We start from the raw sequence: 12,506 nt of genomic DNA on the forward strand, positions 1-12,506 counted from the left end.
AGTTTTCAAAGAACCCAAATGCCTCTAGGCATTTACATAAGAATCTCCAATCAACTTTGTCGTTAGCTTTTTGTATATTTGGCTTAATTAGCATGCATGGGTCTAGATTTGATTGGGCGGTATGAATATTCTCTTGGGCTATAATAATCCCTTCTAGGATGAATCTATTGGGAGCATAGCTCGTCTGCTCCTCAGATATAATCATAGGAAACAGTTTTAATCTGTTAGCAAGAATTTTTGAAAAGATCTTATAAATGGAATTACAATGAGATGGGTCTATAGTCACCAGAAGTCACACGTTCTGATTCCTTGGAATGAGTACCACAAAGATGAACTATTAATCTCAGCTAATAGGGACCCTGCATTTCTAGTTGCTTCAATAGCCTCATGTAGATCATGTCCAATAATATCCCAACATTTTTGAAAGAATTTCAGATTAAAGCCATCCGGTCTAGGATCTTTATCTAGATTCATTTGAAATGGTGTTATTTTAACTTCTTCAAAGGTGATATTCATATTTAAACTCCTATTTTCATCTTTTATTATAAGTTTAGGGATTGATGATAACATCTTTGTTGAGATTCTAAGTTTGATTGATCCCTCTCATTACACGTAATTGTGAAGAAGTTTACAATCTCTTTGGATACCTCCTCGGGCTTATTAAGAACTATTTCATTACCATCCTTTATCTTAGAGATCTTATTAGCAACTCTTCTTACTTTTGTATTATTATGAAAGAATTTCATGTTTCTATCTCCTTCAACTAGCCATGTTTCCCTAAATTCTTGTTTCTAGAAGATTTCTTCCTTGGCTAACACGTCCTCAAGACTAGCTAGTAACTTGTTTTCTTTAATAAACTCTTTGAGGACGAAACAAGTTCCCTTAATGGATTATTCCACTAGCGCATAGACGATTATGAGATATTCCAACCAAATTGCCACGTGTTGGACAATAACAAAGATAGAGGAGGATGGAGATATGTACCCCACAGAATACAAGGAGTATGAGGAAGGTGTAGCGAGGGTGGATGACACTCATGCCTATCAACTAGAGAAAGATGAGAAAGCCAAGTATAAAGAACCAAATATAGAAAAAATAAACTTGGGTTGACGAAGAAGACTCGAAGGTGAACCTAGTGGGGGCCGACTAGGACCCATACTAAAAGCAACTGCATTCAAAATCTTCCTCGAATACAAAGATGTATTGACTTGGACGTACAAAGATTTAAAGGGGGTACCACCGAAATTATGTGGGCACATAATATCCCTACTACTAGGAGCAAGGTTGGTATGGAAAAGGTCATACCATATGAAAAACAACTATGCAGTGAAGGTACAAGAGGAAATTGCTACAATACTAGAGGCTAGAATTGTTTTTAAAGTACAAACAAGCGAGTGAGTGTCACCAATTGTCATCTTGCTAAAAAATGAAGTGAATCATATCAAGATCTATGTAGACTTTCAATGGCTAAATGTTGTGACAATCAAAGACCCATTCCCAATTCCTTTCACAAATTGGATATTGGAGTAGGTAGCCGGACATGAAATATGCTCATTCATGGATGGATTTTGTTGTGGAGGAAGACAAGTTAAAAACAATCTTTGTGGTAGAAGATGGTGTGTATCCATATAAGTGGATGCCATTCAGCTTATGTAATGCTTCGACCACCTTCCAGAAAATTATATTATACAATTTTCGATAAAATGTCTATTGAAAATTGTAAGGCATTTTTGGATGATGAGTTAATATTTAGTGGGAAGTAAATAGACCTCACAGCCTTATGGGAGTGCATGGAGTGGTGCCGAAGGACACGCCTCATGTAGGAAAGGAAGGAGCTCCAACAAGTACACAAAGCATAACATCGTTCAGGGAATCCACCTAGAGATTCCTAAAAGAGTCAGAAGTCATGACCCATGGGACATACAAAATGATTAGATAGGCAAAGTAAGTGGATATGAGATCAATAGTTTCCGTAGCTAAATCACTCTTAGAGTTCATAAAAGAAGGATATCATAAGAAGTTTAGAAAGCTCTTTACAAAACATAGGTGGCCCAATGAGAAGATGGAAGACCAAATACAATGATGGAGAGCCCTACAAACTAAGTAGGTGTCTAGGACAAATAGCCATGATCGCATCCTCTCACAAATGGAACATTCAGATCTACCTTTGTGGAGCTTAAAAGAGTGACATGGGAAATAGAAAAGATAAAAGGAGAAGAGAGTATTCTAGAGATAATAGTATAGAAGTTGGAAGCTAAGATGGAGCAGGAGAGAGCCACACATGTCGAGAAATTGGGCATAGTAGAAAAGGACAAGATGGATGCATTGAGGCTCCTACAAGTAACATGAGACAAAGAAATCACAGCAAAAAGGGACATGAAACTCCTTGACCAACAACTTGCGTGAGCCACTACTCCAAGACGTCTTCACACTCGATAGGAAGAAATCTTGGTAGACTAGCTTATTTTGTTTTTAGTCATCTAGAAGACAACATTAGACTTGTTATGAAATAAGATATACCAAAGAGTTACAACAGTTGGTATTCTTAACCAACTTGAGTGCTATATGTAGCGGTTGCTTAGAACAATGAAGGCATGTTGGTATGGTTGGTAATGTAATACTCTGGTACAATCAATAAATATAATATTATGTCATTATCCTGTTTTTTCTATGACATTTTCATTTATGTTGTTCTTCTCTTAATGCAAAGTCACTATGTTAAGAATACTTTCAGATCTAGTATAACATCACTTCCACATCTAACAACACTTCCATAATTGGCATCGAACATACCACACCTAGACCAAAGAATGTTACTTATTTGTTTCTCTTGGAGACTGAATAGGGCTATCACAAGGGATGTTGAATAGATAAAAGTTTGGAGGGGGTAAGACAGATTATGGTGGAAGGAATTCCACATTATTCAACTTGAGTGCTATATGTAGTGGTTGCTTAGAACAATGAAGGCATGTTGGTATGGTTGGTAATGTAATACTCTAGTACAATCAATAAAACTAATATTTTGTCATTATCCTATTTTTTCTATGACATTAACATTTATGTTGTTTGTCTCTTAATGCAAAGTCACTATGTTAAGAACTTAAGAATACTTCCATATCTAGCATAACATCACTTCCACATCTAGCATAACAACACTTGCATAATTGGCATCTAACATACCACACCTGGACCAAAGAAGATTACTTGTTTTTTTTTCTTCGAGATTGAATAGAGATATCACAAGGGATGTTAAATAGATAAAAATTTGGAGGGGTAAGACAGATTATAGCGGAATGAATTCCACATTGTTTAGGGGAGTAAAGGAAATATTGTTGTGGACAGAATATGGACAGTGTACAAAAGAGTTGTTGAAGGAGGAGGATGCTTGTCCTAGCTAGGTGCTCGAAGAGAAGAAGAACCAATTGAAGGTACCTAATACAGTAATGGGGTTCTCTGAAGGTTATTTATAATCTGAAAGGGTGACTTTGCCACCCAACTCCTTTTAGGCACATGCTCCCAAAATTTCCTACCCGAGGAGTTTGATGCAAAAGCATCTAGGGGTGTAAGAGCACTATTGCATCAACCAAAAATATTGGTTTAATTTAGCTAGTTTGACATTTTCAATATGGGTTGAATGCAAGTTATCATGTCTCCATGCACCCAGGAAAGTGTCCAAGAGGGCATAGGTGGTTTAGAATATTTAATATCTATGGCTTAGCTATTGGCTATGTGTTCATTTTCTTGATAGCCATGTGTCATTCATCAAGAGGAAGGGCGGGATTCCCAAGGATCAAATGAATTCTAATAAAGGAAGGCTTAGGCAAGTGTTTAGGCATCTAGAGTTGAGTGGACCATACAACGTAGAGTTAACCATTCAAAGAGAAGGCTTGGGAAAATGTTTAAGAATCTAGAGTTGAGTGGATTATTTAAAGTAGAGTTGATCATTCAAAAAGAGTGTAATTTGATGTTGAGAATAACTCTCCTTCATTTAGGAGTTGAATAATGGTTATAGCTTACAGGATTTGTACGGTGCATGAGGATAAGTTTCTATTTTTTGGATATTTGAATTGGATAATATATGCAGTAGAAAATCAGTTATTTACTTCTTGCGTAGAATTTCTATGCAATTCTTTTTGTTATAACATGAAGGAAACTTGGGTGGAGTGACCCTTCTAGTGTAAAAGAACATGTGAATTGGATGTGGTATGGAGTCCCCTACATAAATAAAATCCTAGCGTTCGGTGACATCAAAGTCAACACTATTTTTGTTAATGAACATTTGAGTAATGAATGCAATGTTCAAGTTATAAGTTCATCATAAAAATAATCTCCTAAAAATTTGATGAATAGAAGGGACATATTTATTTGTAGATCTTTTAATCATCATTTATTACTCAAGTTCCACGGTTCAAGACACAATCAACAAAAAAATCACTATTAACATAAGAAAGTGCTGAAATACCTGATACATATCAGAAGACCCAGCTAAGCGTGTAGCAAAAGAACCCTTCAATCCTGCATCACCCTTAATGAACCGTATTCTTAAAAAGTCAATTAAAGAAATCATAAAAGAATTAAAAATAACTTGGCATTTTCTCTCTTCTGATATCAAATATAAAAATATTATGATATAATAGACTTACAGATCTAGGTTTCAAAGATATTAATATTCTTCAGAACATATGTATTATGCATTGATAAATTTGGAAGTTAATAATATTTTTCATAGACAAAAAAGTGCATAGAAAGAACCATGAGTTTCAAATCAAAACTACTCAATTAAGCTTTTAAAGCTTATATAGAAAGTAGCTATATGATGGACCTATTCTGTTGAAATTAACAAAGAAATCCCTTCCTAAGTGAAAATATACAGCTTGTTTCTATCTGATTGATGCCTTATTGAACCTTCAATCAAATAAGGATGTTTTTCTTTACTCAAAGTTGAATCACTAAGACCAAAAATTAAATGAAACAAAAAGTCACTACATGATATTGCTATCATTAAAATATATACATGCAAATTGCCAACTAAAGTCTTCCTACAGAACAAGTAATTCAGTGTCCGAATAAAATTACCTTTATGAACCTTCTTACATCATCCCGATATTTGCCATTCCATTCTGCCCACCTACATGAACATAAATGTGGACTAGTAACAAATGCATACAATAATGTTACCATTCTTCTCTATGTTATAAATCTATTGCTTTAAAAATATAATCCAGTTTTTATAATTTATAAACAAAAAATAATATGGTAAACTATTCTAATTGTGAAAATAATTACTAAGATGACACACCATAGGATATTGAGGTATGACAATCAGATGTTTAACCATACAAATAGTAATTAAACTAGAGTTACAAGACAAAATGTTGGCATAGAAAGCCAAATAAGATCAAATCATATCTAAACATGGTAAAGATTCGGTCTTACATCTTTGTCACATTTTTTTCTGTGAGGAGGCCCTATGTATCTTTAAAATGGCATCGCAGTTACGAGTTGTCACAATCTTATCAACATTCTTGATTCATTAAGCCATTGTCATGTCCTCTTTCTGAAAGGGAACTCAATAAAAAATAATATTTAAATTTTAAAAAATTAGAAAAATAACGATAATACTTAAACATAAAAAATAGAAAATAATTAATATACAGTAAATATAATAATAAAGAAAAATACTATATAAATTATTAATATAAATAATATTATTACTAACATTAGCTGATAGGCTATTATGTATTGGACATCATCCAAGATACCATGATGTATAATGTCCCCTATTTCTAAGTTGAGTTTAATAAATAAAAGTAATAAATTAAAAATATATATATTATTACATAATTATACATTTTGTTTTTAAGCTATTAAATTGATATAATATAACGTTAAATCAATTGATATAAGTGGTAATATGAAATAATTTAATATCCTAATAATAACAAGGTTGCAAAGCAACTAAGTTCCTGACAAAAAGTGGTAAGTGTGTTTAAGTATATTGGAAAAAAATTGATATTCTAAAATAATAGATGAACTTTAAAATGTGATTTTGATTTAAGAAAATGAAATAAAAAATTATTTAGATTTCATGATTTGATAATTTGAATGTACTAGTTTTATTTGTTTGATTTATTTTGATATCAAAAACTAATGATGTATTATTAAAGGCAATTTTAAAATTGAATTTATTAATATTTGATTTATTTTAATATCAAAATAAATATTATAATAAGTATATAGTAAAGAGATATATTTCAAGTGGTCAAAAATCAAAATTTAATAAATATTAATATATTTTAATATATTTTTAAAAACTAAATTTAAAATTAATAATTAATAATTTGAATAAGTTCATTATGGTTCTTCACTTCGATTAAGGTAAAAATTAAAAAACACTTACAAACTTTTACATTTAAAAACATTAAACCCTAAACTTATTTATTGTTATTTTAAAATACTTTAATATAACTTTGCTTCAAATCTATTTGAATTATTTTTCATATTTAAACTTTAAAGTCATGATGGACAATTCCGAAAAACCTGTCCTTATCGCATTATTTTTTGAACCAATGAGATATGTGATAAATGCATTTGTAAATAGGTAATGTTATATAATTTGCATCTAACTTCATAAAATACTGAAATATTAAATTATTTTAAATATTAACAAAATTTAATTGGTTAAAAAAGTGATGTTTAATCACTAGTTAGATTATGTTTGTTGCCTATAGTTCTATAGCCTACGGCAGGAACTAATAAAATAAATAATAAATAATAGTGAATAATATAAGCAATAACACTAATTAATGATCTATCCTCACTGTAATAACATACTATTCAAATATTAATAAAATATATAATAACATATAATAATAATATGAAATAATGATATTATGAATATAGTAAACAATATGGATAATGAATATATATTGACAATATATAAACATGTTAATATAAATATAAGATTAACTAATTCACAAATTAAATAAATAAATTATAATAAGATATCTAATCTATTTTAATATCCAAATCATGATATTAAAATCTATAATAGTTGACTATGGTCGACAACGGAGACCCCAAATATGGAGGCATACAAGTATAAGCACCAGCAATAAATATACTTCTATCAATTTCAAAGTGATTTATGTTGGCAGAATACTTGAGTTAATATTTAAAGATCATTTCAGAGTGGCACAATGTGGGAGAAAATAAGAACATTTAGGATAGCGGAGGAGAGGGAGAACTATATACAGATGGAGGCCTAGGCGCTAAGGGTGGATATCGAACTATTGTTTTTGGCAAAAAGAATGATTGACTGTTAACGGAACTTAAAATATTGACAGGCATACCCAGTGATGTGACAACTGCCCACACTAATGAATTTGAGGAGGAGCAAAATGGGAACAGAAGAAGGATGACCATCAAGAATGATGACAGGGAGATTCAAAAAGAGTAAAGAAATTGTTGGGCAAGTAAAAGACAGATTGCAGAGCACAGCCAATATAAACCAGCATACAAGATTAGGAAAATAAACAATCAAGATTCAAGAGTTAGATCTATGTAGAGTCCGTGTAATGTCCCCTCTTTAGTTCGACATGACATTGATCATGGATTTTGCCTATTCCAGACTCTCGTAGGCAAATGGTGTGGAGAGAGAGTCAATTCTGCGGATCAGATGGTCATATCTTGCTCTTGAAGAAGTGTTAAGAGGTTATATTTTATTATTATGTGTTATTGGGGCCTACATGTTATAATTTTATAAAATTACTTTATTATAAAAAGTGCATTATAATGAGATTTTATAAAGGATGTTTCTAGAAGTTCTAGAAAAAGTGCATTATAATGAGATTTTATAAAGGATGTTTCTAGAAGTTCTAGCAACTTCTTAGAAAAGTGAATAAATAGAGGGCTGGGCCTCTCATTTTGCACAAGCTTGGATTTGAGATTTCTTCTACTTCTTCCATTGTGGAGCAAATTTGTAGTCTCTTGGGTCTACAAATATTATTCGATCTTTGGGAACGAATCACTCCCCTAGATTGGCATAACTGAGGTAGTGAAATATCTACTGAAGGGTTGCATAATTGGAGTTGGTATTCAGCCATCTCATTGGTACTTCATCGAGAATCCGTTGTAGGGTTTGTCCGTGGTTGGAATAAGGGCTTGAATTCATCATAGCATTAGTGGATCATTTTGGCAAGGGTTTGAAGACGTGCCAATTACCAGATATTGAAATCGCAGTCTCCCAGCTACCTGGTACGGCCAACACAAGGTTGCAGATTTGTCACAGTTGGAGGGCGGTTTGGGCAGATTTGGGGTGTCGACTTCATCAGCCGTCATCAGCAAATTAAGGCAGCGATCCAGGTTCTTTTACATTGCAATTGAGTTGATAGTTGATGGCAAAAAAATGTAAAAGTTGCATTGTATTCACTGCTGTAACAGTCATATATATATTCCAGTCATATATATTCCAATCTGAACAGTGATATCATAGCATTGTATTGTCTTGTCAAGAGTTAGGTAGATTACAATCAAAATTGCATAGTTAGACAGTTCATTAATATCTGCTATTTAATTCAGTCAATTTGTGTGTTCAGATCAGTCCTTTGTTGTAATCAGATTAGGACTGCATTTATGAGGGTTACATATGGTCTTCCATCTATAATCATATGCATTTGCACCACATTCCATAAATGTCGGTAATAGCAAGCTGAAATTTGCCATAATCTGAATATTGTTATTGGTACTGTTATTGTTCATTGGCATTGTACTTTGTGGTTTCGTTGCACAACAATTAGCCTTATTCGCAGCTCTATTCAGTTACATGCCAAGTGTTTGACAAATTGTCTCAGTCCAGTTTGAGGCTTTTAGTGGCCTTAATAGTTAAGGGTCATTACAGTCCGCGAATTGTATTGTACAGGAATAGACGATTCAGATCTGCAGATAAACATTCCAAACCCACACAACCAGGTGAAAATAAGAGATCATTCATCGATTACTAGAAGACAATTAGCAATACAAAATCATTCAGCTTGTTCTACGATACAGACAGATCTAGCCACAATAAAGGTACTCAGTGACGTCGGTTAGGTATCTGAAAGCATCAACAATAGGGAAAAAAATAATCAGCAACTCAGTAGCATAATCCACATCATCTTAAGAGTGTTCAATAGCTAATACTAAGTTCACCAAACATTAATTGACAGGTGGTTGTAAGTTGTCTTTTCTGATCAAGAGGCTGTTGTGGAGAACAAGACAACAAACGAACAAGGAATCACAACAACACTAAATATACACTTCCATTTATGTTACAGTAAGACTACAGCCATCAAAGACTTGTCATTTCTAATTATTCTAACTTAGGTTGAGAGTATACAGGGCCCACAATCTGCTAAGTAATTAGAGAGTTATTACAGCCACTTACGTGGCTTTCAACTCATGCACACAGAACCAATCAAGATGAAACTAGACCAAGGAAACCACATGCTAAAAGGGAAATAAATCTGGAAAGAGCAATCAAATCACAAGGCCCTGTTCTTCATACATTATTAGATTAGTTCATTTGCATGATCATAAGGAGATAATTCAGAAAAAATTAAAAAACTTGGACATTTTCATATTTACCATAACTAGAGCATTGATAATCATGAAGATGGAATATATTGGCACCATTATCAAGAACTAATTCACACTTTCATAAATGTTATATTTCAATTGACACCATTTATACATTTTAGAAGTTATCATGCATACATATAATTTGAAGCTACCTAAAAATCTCAACCAAGTTCATTATACAATAATCACAAGTGACCCCATCGCATCTGCAAAATTGATAGAACAACTCAATCAATAATAAGTGATAGTCCTTTCAGAACTCACAAGGGACATTGCAGTGGTATTAGAGCATGATCTAGCCATCCTATAGGGTATATAATATGGTGAGGAGTTATGAAGGCTTTCTTTGAGACTAAGGACATGATAATAATGGACAAGCACAAGACAGTGATATTTTTTATGGAATTAAAAAGAAATGGGGTTTGAAGAGGTTCACCACAACCCTGCCAACAATCTAAGAATTTGATATAAAATATATTAAGGGAAAGAATGGCAATTAAGGGAGAACTGCTAAGGGCACCCTATTGTTAAGACTTTCCCAAGGCTGCAATTAAGGGAGAATCGCGACAAGGGCACCCTACTACTCTATGATTAAAGGAGAATCGCTAGGGCACCCTATTGTAGAAGAGACCCAAGCTGCAATTAAGGGAGAATCGCAAAGGGCACCTCAATATAGTAGCAGCTAAGGGAGAACCTCTATAAGGGGACCTTAATGCACTGTAAATGAGGGACAACCGCTAAGGGCACCATATTGTAGAAGTAGTTATGGAGAACCATCAAGGGCAGCCTATTGCATAAGTAGTTAAGGGAGAACTACTAGTAGAGCACCCTACTCTATTGTGATCATGGGAGAACTATTAGGGCACCCTAGTACAAGGAAGAGATTGTATCTCTAAAGGCCTAGGAGAGATAAACCTATCTTCTAGGAAGGATGGATATGTTAAGTTTTGGATATCCATAAGGCTTTAGGAGGAGTTACTCATAATGAGAATGTGACATAGCTTGGGGACCATTCTAGAATAGCTATATGGCAATTAGAACCCCAAGAGGTCCTTCCTAGAGAGCTTAGAGCCTGATTACAAACTATACCTAAGGAATGAAAGAAGTGATCACGAATCATCAAGGAACGAGACAACACCTATTAGAGGAGAAGAAAAAGCTATAACCAATAAAATAAGTTTATCTCTTTGAATTGTTTTTAAATTAGATAATATGACGAAATATTTTCAAGATGATAAGTTTATATCCATGAGTGTATTACAGCTCTAACCTTAAATTAAATTGTCATTTTAGGTTTGGAGTTGCGCCGAAGGATCACATTGGTTGAGGGCAAGCAATTTGAGGAAGGGTAGACTATAATGTCCCCTATTTCTAAGTTGAATTTAATAAATAATATAATTAATTAATTAATTAATAATTTTATATAATTATACATTTTTTTAAGGATATCAAATTGATATAATATAATCAATGTAATATCAATTTGTATAAGTGGTAATATGAAAATAATATAATATCCTAAAAATAATAAACTAAAAAAGAAGTAATAGTTAATAATAAGTGACAATCTATCCTCGCTATAATATTATTTATTCCAAATATTGATAAAATATACAATTACATGTAATAATATTATGATAAATAATGATATTATAAATATAGTAAATAATATAGATATAAATTATATATTAACAATATTTAACATGTTAATATAATTATAAGATTAACTAATTAAAAAATTAAATAAATAAATTATAATAAGATATCTAATCTATTATAATATCCAAATCAAGATATTAAAATTTATAATTGTTGACTATGGTCAACAAAGGAGACCCATAAAATGGGGGAACTGTGACTAGAATTGAGATGTCACACGACTTATCATTTCCAATCCAAACATACAAGTAGACATACCAGCAATAGATATACTTTTATCAATTTCAGAATGAGTTTTGTTGGTGGAAGACTTGAAGTTAATATTCAAAGATCATTTCAGAGTGGAACAATATGGGAGAAGATATGAACATTTAGGATAGCAGTGGAGAGGAAGAACTATAAACATACGGATACCTAGGATAGCAAGGGAGAGGGAGAACTATAAACATATGGATACCTAGGTGCTAACTGTAAAAATGTCATGTCCCTTTCCCCGCACTAGCTCTATGGCACCAGGTTAATCTATCTTCACATCCGGATAGATTAACGGCATCAACAGTCAGGACGCTCACCAATCACATGGGAGATTTATCTTGAGTTCAATTTTTAATAAATTAAAAGTTCTTTGATAAGGCTACTTTTGTTTTAAAAGTCTTTTACTTATAAAGTGACTTAAGTGACTATAGGAAGAAATTGTCGTTTTATCCCACATCTCTTATTCCAACACCTTTTCCCTCACTCTGTGGTCATAAACAAGGGATCTGCCTTGGGATTTGAACACACGATATTTTATTAACTCAATATCTAGAAGCTCTGGTTACTTAAATGTGACTGAGCAAACTCGAGGATGAAAACCCTTGAGAAGTCAGAAGCTGGACGTAGCCCCCGTCTTCTTATTGAAGTCTACATCAAATCTTTTTGAAGATTATTGGATAGCCAAGATTCCTTGAAGATTATCGGACTTGCACAATGCAATATTGGATATCTACAGATACCATGAAATAGTGAAGCGACAATTTGAGTGAATAAACTCCTCATGACAAGATACGATTCTATAAATTAATCCTTCTTTCCAGATTTTGGCATTTGGTATCGAGTTGTTCTCTTAACAGTGGCAATATGTGAGAAGAGTTAGATACCTGCGGCAGGAGAACAGTCTCATATGGGTGGAGTGCACCCCAAACCCACTGCTACAGGACAGTTGTACTGGTAACGTTGAGAAAGGAACA

General features: G+C 32.9%; 1 protein-coding gene across 2 annotated transcripts in view; it reads right to left on the reverse strand.

Annotated features, from left to right (window-relative positions):
* Positions 1-12,506, reverse strand: part of ISA3 (isoamylase 3) — a 313,468-nt gene that overhangs the window by 147,384 nt on the left and 153,578 nt on the right. For both annotated transcript variants that reach the window (XM_089804631.1, XM_089804630.1), the window contains 2 exons: positions 5,077-5,128; positions 4,463-4,525 (listed from right to left, as the gene is read on the reverse strand). In XM_089804631.1, the coding sequence (XP_089660757.1) occupies positions 4,463-4,525; positions 5,077-5,128 (115 nt within the window). The remainder of the gene's footprint in view (positions 1-4,462; positions 4,526-5,076; positions 5,129-12,506) is intronic.

The sequence above is a fragment of the Cupressus sempervirens genome, chromosome 10 (assembly GCF_028749045.1).
Source record: "Cupressus sempervirens isolate cs-2001-9-10 chromosome 10, ASM2874904v1, whole genome shotgun sequence".
Classification (NCBI taxonomy): Eukaryota; Viridiplantae; Streptophyta; class Pinopsida; order Cupressales; family Cupressaceae; genus Cupressus; species Cupressus sempervirens.